We start from the raw sequence: 15903 nt of genomic DNA on the forward strand, positions 1-15903 counted from the left end.
CTCTAGTGCCTGATTGGGGGAGTAGTTGGGAAAGGATAAAAGGTGACTGTAATGCACTAGGGGCAAGATCGCTAGAGGAGACGAGGAGAGGTATCTGGTGGATGTGGAGGAGACCCGTGACAACAGGCAGGTGAGCGTGATCTGTGGGTTAATGGTTGGGGCCATCAAAGAGTGTCATGGAAACAGGTGGGAAGCGGAGGATGTGGATAATGGGACTTGTGGGGGCCAGGAAGAAAGCACGTGGAAAAAAAGGTTCCAGTGTGGAGAATGTGGAGCGGTGGTAAAGGGAACTGGGGAGCCAGAAGTATAGTAGCGGCCGTGACAGAGCGAGGTATGTTTGGTTGTGAAGTGAGGAGGGGAGGTATAATTGGTAGAGCGCACTGACTATATGGTAAGGAGAAGGAGAGTAAGTAGGTGTGTGGGTGGGTATTGTTGGGACTGAGGGCGAATCAGAGAGCCACGTGAGTACATGGTGAGAGACGGTGTGGGGTTGGGAGAGGAGATGGTAGGCGAATTCGAGAAAGCACGAGGTAGGAGAGCTAACTGGGTGAGACGTGTGTCGGGAATGAAGGAAAAGCAGTGGTGAGTCCATGAGTGTGGACAGTGTGGAAAAGCGCTCGAGAGAGAGAGTCAATGTTGAGGCGGGATGTGGAGTGGGATGAGGTTGAACTGGGTGCCGATGGGATTGCTCGGAGAAGGACGCAGAGTAGTCTGGATGGTGCGAAGTTATGGGTTGTAAGGGAGGACGTAGGGTTGACTATAGTGGTTCAGAGATAGCTCGCGATGGAGGGAAGGTAGAAGGATTGCGGTTGGATGGTGTGAAGAATGAGTAGAGGAAGGATTATCTGTGTACGGGACTGACACAGTGGAGCGGGTGTGGGTAATGACTGGGCCCAAAGAGATAAAGCAGGTAAGCTATGCTGAGTGAGAGTGGAGGGTGTTGGGTAATGGATGACTAGGGGGAGGGGTATCAGTGAGCTGTGAGATCTTACTGTGGAAGGAAGGTGGTTGAGGAGGTATCACTTGTAGCTGATGGTGGAGGCGCAAGGTCAATCAGCCCTGGATCGAGCAAGTAGACGGAGAGCGAGGGTTAGTTGGCTAATGTGACGGATTGGTGGTGGGGCGAGAAGGTCAGAAGCTGGTGGAGACCAGTTTGAGGAGAGCGGAGTGGTGAAAGAGGGGATAATAGAAATCCTGGGGCTAGGCAGGAATGCTCGCAGAAAAGGATGAAGGAGTATCTGGTGGGTATGTGGTAATTGTGAGGAGGGCAGACAGGAGAGGAAATCCATGCGTGGAGGCCGTGATCGCGCCGTGGGGAAGGCGAGGAGTGTGGGAATTATCCGTGGATGGGGGCAAATCAGTGGGAAGGAGAGCCGAGAAGCTAGTCTTGGCGTGAGAGGTGGTGTGGGGTGGATGACTAGGGAGAGGGCACCGACGGAGTCATAGCTGGTGAAGCCTGACACAGTGGAACTGGGTTTAGAGGGGTAAGATGGACTTGGGGCTGAATGGAGCTCATGCGACTGACACAGGTGGGAGGGCAGGGTGAGGGTATCTGGGTATATTGGTGAGGCTGGGAGCTCTGAGTATCGGAGAGAGACGTAGGACGGCTGAGTCTGGGAATGGCGAGTGGGTTGGGTAGATAGACTGGGAGGCCAGAAGTACGAGGAGCTCTGAGACTAGAGAGGTTGAAATGCGTGGTTGGGAGTAATGGGAGGCTAGGGGAGGGGGTACACATCTAGGTGGAGGCACGAGCACTCGATGGTGGAAAGGAAGTGGTGAGGATAATGAACATTGACACACAAAGAGATAGGAAGAGATATGTAATCCAGAAAGTGCTCTTTGAGGTGACTTGTGGAGGAGGAAGAGGTATCCTGGTGGCTCCTACTGCATGTGCTGGAAGGCGAGCTACGCGATAGATGGCACCGGTGTAGGGCAAGAGGTTAGGTTTCTTCAAATGCGTGAGATCTGGGACCTCTCCGGAGGGGACGTGTATTTAGGGAGGTTATATGACGTTAATCGCCTCATTACTGCTGGCTTGATGCGGACGGAATGACGACAAAGGATACGCAGGTACTTCTGTCTGGATTCATGTCATTGATGAATTTGGAAGAGAGTATTGCATGAGTGAGCTGCTTGGGAGTAGGAGCTAGGATAATCAATAGAGTAAGTAGGGAAGATGGACACGTGATGAGTGAGTGGTGTCCCCCAGTGAGGAGTGAGTTTGGGAACCTGCATAGACTATTAACCGTCGTGTACCTATCCGATGCTAACCTGACATCCTGTGGTTGCAGTAGACGCGATCTCACATGCCTACGTGTAGGAGAGCTATATGTGGAAAGGGGAGCGACAGTGACTGATCTAGTCGAATCTCTCTGACGAGGGAGACGACACGCTGAGTGGATGTATGGGTATTGAGAGTGGGACCTTGCGAGTCTGACTCGTGCTAGAGGTCAGGCGAACATGGCTGGCTGGTTGTGTGCACGAAGACGGTATTGGGCGTAGGCCTCTATCAGGAAGCACATGGACTGTTTGGTCGAGCATGGTGTCTGGGCCTTCGATAGGCTGAATCTGGGCTGGTATTGTGCAGCACAGAGGGGCTGGCCATCGGTAGCAAGGACATCGGTACTGCATGGGTTGGGTTGCGCACGTGGAGGCGAGGAGCGCATCTGCTACTCCTACTGGGGAGAGCACTTGCATGGGGATTGCACGGCATGAGCTGGCTATCTGTCGGCTCGGTATATGTGGAAGACACTTGCTAGGAGTGCAAGGGCTAGCGGCTTGGTCACTGCTGAGCATGGAGGAGAGAAAGCGAATTGTCTGGTGTAATTCGTGAGGAACGTGGGAGCTGGGCGCATTACTTCATGGGTGGAACATTGCGATGCGAGATGTGTCACATGTAGTCTCGTGCTTGCGATTGAGTACAGGGAAGCGACTGAGGATGGAGTATCTACTGGGGCTGATGTGGGACTGGTAGAGGAGGAGACAGACGTAGAGCTCGGTGGTTGCATCGTTGAGGACAAGGACCGTACGTAACGGGGAGAGAGTGTGGCTGGGTATGCAGCACATGGAGGATTGGGTCTTATTGCAGCTAGGGTTGGGTGTGGAACTTGGGTGAGGTAGTTTAGACGTGTAAGGAGACGCAGACATCAGATAGCTGATGTGGAGGAGAGGAATCTGGTGGATCGCTGGAAGAGAAAAGGAGAGGTATCTGGTGCGATGTGGCAGGGGAGGTTCTGGTGGACTGTGGGAAAGGGGAAGAGATCATCCTGGTCGGTGATGACTCTCGTCTGGAGGTGCCCGATGTCATCAATGAAACAAAATGACTGTGTGGAGTGATTAAGTGTACGGTAATTCTTTTTTGGTTGATCTTTTTTGTGAAAGGGTCCCCAGCGGAAACGAATGGAGACGCGCATGATCACTCAGAGCTCGCGTATGAGGAGACGGATGCGGAAAGGACATGGGCGCTCACTCTAGAGTGGATCATGGATCCACCTCAGGAAGGAGGTCACGCACAGCATCCTGGCCCCAGAGTCAGAGTGTCAGCGGGAATGCACAAGATATACGTGGGTGGATTTGCGACCCACGAGATAGGGAGCACGCGGCTAAGTCTGGAGATCCTCTCAGTAGATCGGTGCGCCAGGCGCAGCAGAATGAGCGCCAGGTATATACGATCACTCGAGATGGGAGGTCCTCCGCCAGAACATTGGCGCACAGATCAGAAGCCGCTCAGAACGTTACCCCTGCATCAGTGGGTGCCTGAGATCAGAGTCCCTACAGAACGGTGCCCCCCAACCTTGGCCGCAGCTCAGAATGCCTCAGAACGAAGGTCCGCTACCACATGGCCAGTATTCAGAGTCTTGTGCCTCAGGAAACTGGTCCACGAAGCTGCCCCGATCATGATCGCTCAGAACGGGTCCCAGTGCATGGGCCCAGATCAGATTCCTCAGAAGGTTTTTGTTGGAAAGAGAATTATGAAGGGCGAAGTAAATGCGGTGCACGGTAAGTGTCACGATAGTTCAAGGAGATGATCGCATGTGGAATTTGCGCTATTGTGTGGGGGGGGAGAAATATCGTTTGTGATTGAGATGGAAGCGGATGGAGAAAGAACGATTATGGTATCTGGTTGGATTTAGCTGAAGGAGGCAAGACCAAGAGCGAAGTACGTGTGTCATCACACTGATGTGGATGGTAGTGAGGAGAGGTAATCTGTTGTTGCTGTGTGGTTGGTGTGGTTGCGAGGGGAGTGTGAGGGTTTATGCTGTGGTGGTTTGTGTGAGGTGGAGGAAGGAGCTTTTCTGGTGGAGTATGGAGGGGAGGAGAGTAGTCGTTGGGTCGTGGATGTGGGTGGAGGACGGAGAGGTTTATCGTGGTGGATGTGGAAGGAGTAGGAGAAGGTCTCGTGGTGGATGGTGGAGGAGAGGAGTAAGGGTATCTGTGGGAGTTGGATGAGGAGGAGATGTTTCTGTGGTGAGTGTAAGTTGGGGAGTGGAGATGGTTATCTGGTGGTGTGTGTGTAGTGTGTGTGTGGAGTGAGACGTTGTATTCTGGTAAAGTGAGTGGCATTTGATTATTCGGCGAGAAGGTAAGATTTGAGTTGAGTGCAACAGAGAGCATCTCTCATTGATGAGAGTGGACTTGTCATGTATGTACTTAGAAGACATTTCAGGCTATGATTTTAGTAGATGTGTTACGATTGACGGGAAGTTGATAGACTCCCTGGGTACGTTAAATGTGGATGTGGACGGAGGTGTTACTATGTGGCGATGTTCTCTGTGGTCAGGAAGTGCAATGGAGGGTATCTCATAAGTTCTGAGATACCAGAAATGTGATGTGCAAGGAGAGGAAAGCAGTGAGTATATAAGGAATGGCGTAAGGATGTAGGGAGGAGAGGAGAGGTAACTCCTATGTCAGTCGTCGTTGAGGTGCAATAGACACAGAATGTTTTAGGTCTGGATGAACTGTAGTGATGTGTAGACAGGTAGCGGTCGGTGTGTGGATGAGATGAGTATGGTCGTGTTATATATTGGAGTGAGGCACGAGTGTAGAGGCATATAGTGTGATCCGGTGTGGTAGGAGTGTAAGTGGAGGAACAAGGTTCGTGGTGGAATTTCGTGAGAAAGGAAGGGCATATAGGGTCCATGTGTAGACTAAAGTGGTACGATGTGATGTACTGGTAATCACAGATTGTGTCAGAACAGTCTAATAGGCCAGAGGTTAGCGCATGGATTGACTAATTTAATGTTGCCCATTATTGTGATGTAAAATCCAGGTTCTGATGGATAACATTGACGATGACATGAGGTACAGTCATCAGTTAAGGCTCTGTGTTGGTAGATGTGGTAGCTAAGTAGATGATGTGGAAAGCAGGACATACACAATCTGGTGTGGGTAAAATCTGGAGTGGTATCAGTGTGGTGAATGGGGTTTAGTGGAGCCCAGTTGAGCATTGGACAATCTAGTTTGTGGAGTGGATGAGTGATAGTATTATCATGTGAGAATGTGTGATCTTACTTTGATAAACAGCATAGTCCTGGAAGGAAAGCATTTAATGCTGTATATGACGACTAGATAATACTCTAAGTTTTGGTAGGAATATTGGACATGTGCGTTACGAGAGAGGTAAGTAATGTGGTTGCTCATTCTGTTGGGAGGAGGCAGGAGTGGTATGCTATCACTTTGGTGGATAGTAGTGAGGAGAGTGTAAGTGTACAGATACAGGGATTAGAATGGTATGCAGAGAGAGGGTTTATTCTTTGGAGGATTGGAGGGAGCTAGGACGAGCAGGTATCGTGGTCGTGAGACCATGTGAAAGGTAAGAGACTGATGAGTGTTTAATCTCGGAAAGAGTTGGAATTGCTGAGGTCAGACGCAGGAGGAGAGGTATCTGTGCGTGGAAAATGTGGGGGAGCAAGTGGTGAGTGCTAGTGGGAAGGGAGGGAGTGATAGAGAAGGGAGGTCGGTTATTCTGGTGGATGTCGGAGAGACGCGGAAGAAGGTATCGCCGTGGTGAATTGGAGATGGAGAGGGAGAGGAGAGAGGTATCGCGTGGTGTGTGAAGGGGGCACGGAAGGAGAGCTTTCTGGTGGACTGTGGGAGGGAGAGAGGTATCGGAGTCCCTGGCTGGTTGGTGGGAGGGGGAAGGAAGTAGGCTGGAGCTAGGATGGGAAAGGAGGGGTACACAAGGACCGGATGGAGAAGTGATGGGAGGGGAGGAGAAGGTATTCGATGTGGATGTGGAGAGGAGAAAGGAGAGGTATATCGTACAGGAAGGTCAGGGGGAAGATGTGAGGAGGCGAGGGAGGAGAGAGAGAGGTAAATGCTGGTGAAGCAACCAAGCCGGATGGTAGTAGAAGAGGCAGGTGGAGGAGAGAGAGAGAGGGCAGAAACGGGACGGTAGAGGAGGAGTGTTGGAGGGTAGCGAGGAGGAAGCGCATATCGTGGTTGGTTGTGGAGGGGAGGGGAGCTTTTCTGGGCTGGATGTGAGAATTGGGGAGTGGAGGAGGAGGGATATCCTGGTGGATGTGGAGGAGAGAGAAGGTATCTGGTGGTTGTGGAAGGAGAGGAGAGGTATCTGGTGGATTGGAGAGAGAGAGACTTCGGTGGAGAGGGGAGGGAGTAGGTATCTGGTGGATTGGAGGAGGTAGAGGTATGTGGTGGATGTGGAGTGAGAAGGAGAGTATCGTGGAATGTGGAGGAGAGGAGAGATTCTGGTGGATGTGGAGGAGAGGAGAGTTACGTGGTGAAGATGAGGAGGATATCTGGTGGATGTGGGGAGAGGTATCTGGGTTGTGTGAGGGGAGGTTTGGTGGTGTTGGAGGGGAGGAGGGTATCTGGTGGATGTGGATGGGAAGGAGGTGGGAGGAGAGTATTGTATATGGAGAGAGGGAGGTATCTGGTGGATGTGAGAGGAGAGGTATCTGGTGGATGTGGGGGAGAGGCAGAGGATCTGTGGAGTGTGGAGGAGGTTGAGGTTAAGAATAAAATTCTTATTTACAAGGAGGCCAAACCGGACGTCCTATGGACTCCCATCAATCACGGCTGGATGTGATACAGCCTGGAATCGAACCAGGGACTGTTGTAGGCTCTTGTACTGAGATTGGCTGGACAATAGAAGTTTGTCAAAATTCACCCAAGGCTGAAAATGGCAAAAAGAACGTTGGCTAAGCTGGAACACTTGCGCAAGCCCACATAGCAAATGAATGGAATGGAACGTTCACAGAGGTCTGTTTTGACTGAAGTGATGCTAGAATTCTTTTCCCTAATTGGCACACAAAAAAATGATCCCTTTTTATTTTACCACATAAAATCTAAGGTCTCCATTGCCAACAATAGCAAAGCAGGCATTGTGACAGTACAATAAACTGGGATTAGGATAAACTGATTCAAGAGAGGAGATTCAGCCTTACATAATTCGAGAGAGGAATTTCTCATGATTAAAATGGTATCTGAATTGGGAAAAATAAATATACACATTCCGAGATATTTGGCGAAATATACACCACATGCTTCTCCATAGGAAACAATGGGGGGAGCTTGGCGTTCCAAGAAAGGCAAGGTATTTCGGGATAGCGTTTAATGAAACGAGATACACTGCCAGCCTTACATAATTAGAAAGAGGAGATTCTCATGATTAAAAATGGTGTCCAATTTTTTTAAATCTAAATAAACACATTGCGAGATATTGCAAATTAGACAGACAATACTTATATTTCCCTATAGTAAACAATGGGAGCGACCTCAGAGTTCCATGAGTTTTGTTGTTGTTTACATTTGAACTTATAAACAATGTGCGCAGGTCTCTATGCACACATCGCAAGGGCATTGTGACAGTACAATAAACTGGGATTTAGGACGTGGGTAAGGTTGAGTTGGCCAACGGTGTACAATAGAACTAATAGCAGCTGGCAGGGTGAAAAATGCCCGAAAATAAGGCCATTTTTATCGTGATTACTTCAAAACTACGGCAGCGCAGCTGGGATATATGGTAATATTATGAAATTGGGCTCCACCAGATGCAAATTAACTCGTTTCTATTAGAAAAAAGCATTGTTAAAAATGTCATGTTGTCAGCCTACTGAGATGCAGTGCCTTAGACCGCTGTGCTACTCGGGAGAACTCCGATATGAATGATATTAATGTTGTGAATATGACCTTTAAAACAGCAGGAAGTGTAACCACTGTCTATGTCCCGCCACAGGAAGTGTGTGCACTGCTGTGGAGACGCTGGGGTCTCGTTCACAGTGCTTTGATGTGCTGCAGAACGGCATCTGCAAGAACTGGTGGATGGTGTATTCTGTGTACTCATTACTGTGTGTACTCTTGTACTCATACTGTGTGTACTCATTACTGGTGTACTCTGTGTGTGTGTGTGTGTGTGTAACTGTGTCTCTCCCTCCCAGACTGGTCTGGCTGTGGTACCAGACAGTATGGCAGCAGGGTTGTTGAGAGGGTGGCCAGACTGTTGGACCTGTCCTTCCTCCCCAGTGAACCTCTGCTGAGGTTCCTGTCCCGCTGCTGCCTCAGCCTACTGTCTCTGCTACTGACCCTACAGCAGGACACGGCCTCAGAGAACAACCACAAGAGGTAGCCTGTGTTGACTCTCTGTGCAGTCATGTTGTGTGTGTGTGTAACCTTTTTCCTTCCCTGTAGGGACGGTGTGGGGACGTGTGGGTATAGATTGTCAACTTTTCTCTCCTGTGGGGCGTGTGGGGAGCGGTGTGTGTGTGTGTGTATAGATTGTGTCCAACATTTCTCTCTCCCTGCAGGGAGGCAAGTGTGGGGCGCGTGTTGTGGCAGCGCTGAGCAGTTCCCATCGGCTGTGGCGGTTGGTTCTGCAGTCGTTGCGAGTTAGGGACCTGTGTGAGGAGGAGCTGCCTCAGCTGGCCCAGATACTGTCCCTGCTGCTGCAGCACACAGCGCTACGCAACCACATGCTGGTAACGCAACTCTACTACAACACATTATACAGACCTCACGGTAAACGCACACAGTCATACATCACCACATGCGCTAAGCAACTCTACCTACAACCTTATAACGGACCTCACGGTAAACGCACACAGTCCACTACTCACAACATGCTGGCTACGCAACTCATACTACAACACATTATACAGGACCTACGGTAAACACACACAGTCAACTACTAACCACATGCTGGCTAACGCAATCTACTACAAAACATTTATACAGGACTCACGGTAACACACACAGTCAACACCAACCACATGCTGGCTACGCACTCTACTACAACACATTATACAGACCTCACGGTAAAAACACACACAGTCAACTACTCAACCAATGCTGGCTAACGCAACTCTACTACAACACATTATAAACCGACCACGGATCAACGGTACACAACAAGATCACTACTCTTCAACCACATAGCCTGCGGTAACGCAACTTTCTCTACAACACATATCTAATACTACAGGACCTCACGTAACGCACACAGGTACATACTCAAACCACACAGTGCTGGCTAACGCAACTCTTACTACAACACATTATACAGGACCTCAGCGTAACACACAAGCACGAGATCGAACTACTTTTCAACCACTGCGTGGCAGCTGCGCTCTACTAAAAACACTTTATCAGACCTCACGGTAGTAAGAAGCTAAACAAGTATCATGTTAAGATAAAACGTAAAGTGTGAGGTGTGTGTTCCTGAGTTCTAATGATGGGTGTGTGTTCCAGGAGGTATGTCGAGGTGGTCCAAGGAGCAGTGGATGACTGACCTGCTGTACTGCTACAGCGTAACCATGGCGACTCACCGGAAACCTGGGGCTCCGAGACATCTACTGACCTAGGCCCCAACCAACACAGACCCTTCTGTACTCTGTCTAAACCACATGTCAAACTTCTTCCACGGAGGTCATCGTGTCTGAGGGCTTTCGCTCAGCCTTGTACTTGATGGATGAATTAAGGTCACTAATGAGTAAGGAATCCCATCACCTGATTGTCTTAATTGAAAGGAAAAAAACTTAACCTCGGTCGTTCGTGGAATGAGTTTGACACCCCTGGTCTAACCCAACATCCTGTCTTCCCCATCGCGTCTCTGTCCTCTCATTCAGCTTTTTATTCCTGGCCAAAACCAACTGTCTTCTTCATATTGCTAATATTGTGTCCGCCATAGTCCTGGAGAGAATAAAAGGATGTGCAGGCTTAGTTACAGTGCAGCACTAACATACTTGTTTAACTAATCACTGAATCAGTGCTGGGTTGGAACTAATGCCTGCAACACTGCATCTCCAAGACCAGGATTGAAATTAAAGGATTTCTCAACTGATTACTGTTTTTATTGAAAAAGAGAAAATAAAGCTGGAGTCACTGAAACTTGTCAATGTATTTATTTGAGAAGTTTTCTAAAAAGAGTAGAAAACAACATGGACATTAACATTGAGGTTGGTTTTTCATTATAAATGTAAAGCCTTGACATCTGATTAGTGTTTACCAGTAGTAAATGTAAAGCCTTGACATCTGATAGTGTTTCACCAGTAGTGCATCAGAGTGAACAGCATCCACACTGAAACAGTTTCTATCTTTAAAGTGACAGTTCCCCTTGAGGAGGTGCCACACATCTGGCTAACTTTTTAAGTCAACTATCTCTTTAAGGCAGGAAGTGATGTATAGTATACAATTAAAGAGTAACAGAGTGTGTATGAAATGCATAAATATACCCCCCCCCCCCCACAGAGTCCCACAGAGAAAGCACAGGTACACGTGTACCCTCGACCTAAATGACCTTGTGTACATCTGTGTACCTACTATTATGGCTGAGGGGGGAAAGTGGGAGGGGCATGCATGCCTGTGGGAACCTGCTCAGGTAGATACTGAGGTAGAGTTGACTACAACCTAGTACAAGTGTTATGGCTGATGGGAAGAGTGTGTGTTTGCAAGCAGGCGTGTGTGTCAGCGTCTGCAGGTGGGCTGGCTGTATGACCGGCTGTTGACAGACTGCCTCATTCTCCACATGGGAGGAAAGGTTATCTGTGTGTGTGTGTTCATTTTCTGTATGGTTGAAATGATCTTGCACACATACCATGTCGGTTGACTTAACTCCGCCTTGTGAGGTCATGACTGACGTCTCATAACTTTGTCCTCTCTTCCTGTGAGAGTATAAACAATCAGGCCAAGAACTCCTACATGGTTAATACTGGGCAGAGAGTACAATCTGAGAGGAAGAGGGATTATTACTCTGCCTGAAAATACAGCATGACACAAACCAAGTGGGGATTTTTTTATATGGTGGTCAATGAGTGTCAAATTGATGAGTGAGGCTTATTTGACCTAATATACATTTTGTAATATTTAGGTTATTACATCTGTACTGATAAGTGGACACACATGGCATCTCTGAGAAGTCAGTTATATCAGCATTGTTCACATGCAAACCTGCCCTCATTGGCTTAAGAGTTCCCACCTCTGCAGAAACATATTCCTATAGTTACACCATTGGGGCCCCCCTCTTGTCAGTATATAGATGCTCTGTTTACAATCTGGCCAATAACTCCACCATGATAAGGCAGTTGGGTAAGTAATTTCAAGACAACACACACATATATTATATGTGTGTATGCCATTTAGCAGATGCTTATATCCAAAGCAACTCAGTCACGCGTGCATACATTTTACATATGGCTGGTCCTGGGAATCAAACCCAGTACCCTAGCATTAGAAGCGCCATGCTCTACCAACTGAGCCACGAAGGACACATGCAGGGTGTGTGTAGTCGTCAGTGTTTCCCCCGGCCCTGTCCAGCGCTGTGGGGTCTGAGGTGGTAGGAGTACTGCCTGGCCTGCCCCACTGCATCACACAGGTGCACACACTCCACACTGCGCAAAAACACACACACAGAAAAGAAATAACATGCTAACAGAGGAAACAGATTTTGTACAGTCATCCACATCACTCCATTCCCGTAATCAAATTAATAAAATCAAATTGTATTGGTCACATACAATGGTTAGCAGATGTTATTGCAAGTGAGCAAAATGCTTGTGTTTCTAGTTCCAACAGTGCAGCAATAACTAACATGTAATCTAACAATTCCACAACAACTACCTAATACACACAAATCTAAGTAAAGGATGGAATAAGAATATACATATAAATATATGGATGAGCAATGACAGAGCGGCATAGGCAAGATGCAATGGATGGTATAAAACCCAATATTAAATAAACCCAAGGTTAAAAAAAAAAATATATATATATATACACTACCGTTCAAAAGTTTGGGGTCACTTAGAAATGTCCTTGTTTTTGAAAGAAAAGCAATTATTTTGTCCATTAAAATAACATCAAATTATCAGAAATACAGTGTAGACATTGTTAATTTTGTAAATGACTATTGTAGCTGGAAAGGCTGATTTGTTATGGAATATCTACATAGGTGTACAGATGCCCATTATCAGCAACCATAACTCCTGTGTTCCAATGGCACGTGGTGTTAGCTAATCCAAGTTGATCGTTTTAAAATGCTAATTGAATATTCAAAAACCTTTTTTGCTATAATGTTAGCACAACTGAAAACTGTTGTCTGATTAAAGAAGCAATAAAACTGGCCTTCTTTAGACTAGTTGAGTATCTGGAGCATCAGCATTGTCGGTTTGATTACAGGCTCAAAATGGTCAGAAACAAAGAACTTTCTTCTGAAACTCGTCATTCTATTCTTGTTTCGAGAAATGAAGGCTATTCCATGTGAGAAATTGCCAATACACTGAAGATCTGGTACAACGCTGTGTACTACTCCCTTCACAGAACAGCGCAACCTGGCTCTAACCAGAAAAGAAAGAGGAGTTGGAGGCCCTGGTGCACAACTGAGCAAGAGGACAAGTACATTAGAGTGTCTAGTTTGAGAAACAGACGCCTCACAAGTCCTCAACTGGCAACTTCATTAAATAGTACCTGCAAAACACCAGTTCCAATGTCAACAGTGAGGAGGCGACTCCAGGATGCTGGCCTTCTAGGCAGAGTTCAGTGTCTGTGTTATTTTGACCATCTTAATCTTTTATTTTTATTGGCCAGTCTGAGATATGTCTTTTTCTTTGCAACTCTGCCTAGAAGGCCACCATCCTGGAGTCGCCTCTTTACTGTTGACGTTGAGACTGATGTTTTTGCGGGTACTATTTAATGAAGCTGAGCTTTTCTTTCAAAAAACAAGGACATTCTAAGTGACCCCAAACTTTTGAACGGTAGTGTACATATGAGATGGTAATGCAAGATATGTAAACATTATTAAAGTGACTAGTGATCTGTGTGTGTAATACACCCAGGTGTGTGTGTGTGCGCGCGAGCGTGTGTGTGTGTGTGTGTGTGTGTGTGTGTGTGTGGTGTGTGTGTGTGTGTGTGTGTGTGTGTGTGTGTGGTGTGTGTGTGGTGTGTGTGTGTGTGTTGTGTGTGTGTTGTTGTGTGTGTGTGTGTTGTGTGTGTGTGTGTGTGTGGTGTGTGTGTGTGAGAGAGAGAGAGAGAGAGAGAGAGAGAGATAGTACTCACGCTGGCTGGGTGTGCGTAGTGACAGGTCCAGTAGTATCTGAGACTGAGAACCCCCGAGAGAGCGCCCCTTCGGGCCACAGAACCTCCTACAAGACAATAAACACACATCATCTCCATACATATATACACACACACACACACACACACACACACACATACAGTCATTATACACAGAAACATCTGGAGAGCCTACTGCAAGACAAAAAAATAGCACATTGTAAGTCTGAAATATACACATTGGCCAAGGCTGCTAGCTTGAATGGTGAATCGCTACACCACACAATCCTTCTGGAAAGACCAAGGTAAAATAGGGCATTTGCAATCCGTCTCATTTAGGTTTCATTGATGCATCTAGCTGTAACTGCTAAACTGAGGTAAGCTGTATAAGTGAGATCAGGGAGAGTCCTTTTTTTTAGGAGCCTGACTGGTAACCTTGCCTGTCAGGTTGGGTGTGTGGCCATCTTTGTTCTCGAAAGGGAGTATCATTTAAATCCTTTTCTCCTCCTGGTTGAACTGTAAAAAGCAAGGCTCCATAGCTCAGTGGTTAGAGCACTGGTCTCGTAAAACCAGGGGTCGCGAGTTCAAATCCCGCTGGGGCCTTCAAGTGATAACAATTTTTGTCAACACTACACCTGTACACCAAACAATGCATGGTGAAAGGAATGAAGTAACGACTTGGAAATGTCAACCTGTAAGAAGAGTGAAACTGAACAAAAGAAGTAGGAAAAACAGCAACGTTCTGTGATACCTCTGTACACACACACACGCACACACACACGCACACACACACACCAGGTGAATGTGGTTGACGGGTTTGTATGTCTGACATGGAGACAACGGGTTTCGTGAATGTGTGTGTGTGTGTTCAGCAGACAGCTCCACGCAGTCGTCTGACATTCCCCCTGACAGCTCTGAACTTCTCACAGCAGCAGTCGACAAGGACTGTCAGTGTGTGTATGTGTGAAAGGGGGCGGGCTACCACGTCAGGCCAGAAAAGGTAGGGGGTCTATCTGGCTGTATCGGTGTGTATGTTTGTGTGTGTGTGACGGTGTGTATGTCTGTGTGTTGGCACTAGTAGGTTTCTGCCCAGTCTCCCATCATCACCTGGTCATGTGTGCTGAAGGTCAGGTGTGTCTACGGCCGAACCATACCAGAAGTTATTACAACACCACAACGCACACACATCTCTATATGATTATACAACTATGTATTCACAGCTGAGAGTGTGATTGCATGTGTATATTAACATCATAAGGTAAATAGTTATTGCCTAACTCTCTGCATTGATGCTACTCTTATTCTGTTTTAAACTTAACATCACGTTCCAAACCAAACAACGTCATACATCACCTCAGGAACAAATACTTTCCTTCATCGAGAAACTGTACATTTCTTAGATGGAGGCCTGCTAATATCTTCAGTGAACTATACACCTCCCTGTACTAAATTCTATACAGATTTAATATTTTCAGTGAACTATACACCTCCCTATACTAATTCTAACAGATTTAATATCTTCAGTGAACTTACACCTCCCTATACTAATTCTATACAGATTTAATATTTTCAGTGAACTATACACCTCCCTATACTAATTCTATACAGATTTAATATTTCAGTGAACTATACACCTCCCTATACTTAATTCTATACAGATTTAATATTCTTCAGTGAACTATACACCTCCCTATAACTAATTTATACAGATATTAATAACTTCAGTGAACTATACACCTCCCTATACTAATTCTATACAGATTTAATTTTTCAGTGAACTATACACCTCCCTATACTAATTCTATACAGATATTAATAATCTTCAGTGAACTATACACCTCCCTATACTAATTCTATACAGATATAATATCTTCAGTGAACTATACCACCTCCTATACTAATTCTATACAGATATTAATATCTTCAGTGAACTATACACCTCCCTATACTAATTCTATACAGATTAATATCTTCAGTGAACTATACACCTCCCTATACTAATTCTATACAGATTAAATATCTTCAGTGAACTATACACCTCCCTATACTAATTCTATACAGATTTAATATCTTCAGTGAACTATACAACCTCCTATACTAATTCTATACAGATTAATATCTTCAGTGAAACTATACACCTCCCTATACTAATTCTATACAGATATTAATTTCTTCAGTGAACTATACACCTCCCTATACTAATTCTATACAGATATTAATATCTTCAGTGAACTATACACCCCTATACTAATTTCTATACAGATATTAATATCTTCAGTGAACTATACCACCTCCCATACTAATATCTATACAGATATTAATATCTTCAGTGAACTATACACCTCCCTAACTTAATTCTAACAGATATAATATCTTCAGTGAACTATACACCTCCCTATA

The 15903-nt window shown here is 46.3% G+C and overlaps 1 protein-coding gene, 2 long non-coding RNA genes and 1 other non-coding gene across 4 annotated transcripts in view; 2 read left to right on the forward strand and 2 right to left on the reverse strand.

Moving 5' to 3' along the window:
* The window catches only part of tex10 (testis expressed 10), a 32964-nt gene extending 22620 nt beyond the window's left edge, over positions 1-10344 (forward strand). Inside the window, 8 exon segments of the mRNA XM_024140266.2 lie at positions 4161-4181; positions 8221-8286; positions 8400-8445; positions 8448-8590; positions 8775-8930; positions 9078-9137; positions 9681-9784; positions 9786-10344. Coding sequence (XP_023996034.1) covers positions 4161-4181; positions 8221-8286; positions 8400-8445; positions 8448-8590; positions 8775-8930; positions 9078-9137; positions 9681-9784; positions 9786-9813 — 624 coding nt within the window. The 3' untranslated portion in view covers positions 9814-10344.
* Positions 10345-13493: 3149 nt separating this feature from the next.
* The window catches only part of LOC139024953 (uncharacterized), a 4614-nt gene continuing 2204 nt past the window's right edge, over positions 13494-15903 (reverse strand). Inside the window, exon 3 of the long non-coding RNA XR_011476349.1 lies at positions 13494-13592. This is a non-coding gene — a long non-coding RNA (uncharacterized lncRNA). The remainder of the gene's footprint in view (positions 13593-15903) is intronic.
* On the forward strand, positions 14033-14106 carry trnat-cgu (transfer RNA threonine (anticodon CGU)). The gene has a single exon. It is a non-coding gene; the product is annotated as a tRNA-Thr (tRNA).
* The window catches only part of LOC139024955 (uncharacterized), a 1526-nt gene continuing 785 nt past the window's right edge, over positions 15163-15903 (reverse strand). Inside the window, exons 2-3 of the long non-coding RNA XR_011476351.1 lie at positions 15642-15845; positions 15163-15442 (exon numbers count right to left, since the gene is read on the reverse strand). This is a non-coding gene — a long non-coding RNA (uncharacterized lncRNA). The remainder of the gene's footprint in view (positions 15443-15641; positions 15846-15903) is intronic.

Source organism: Salvelinus sp. IW2-2015, unplaced genomic scaffold (assembly GCF_002910315.2).
Source record: "Salvelinus sp. IW2-2015 unplaced genomic scaffold, ASM291031v2 Un_scaffold2069, whole genome shotgun sequence".
NCBI lineage: Eukaryota > Metazoa > Chordata > Actinopteri > Salmoniformes > Salmonidae > Salvelinus > Salvelinus sp. IW2-2015.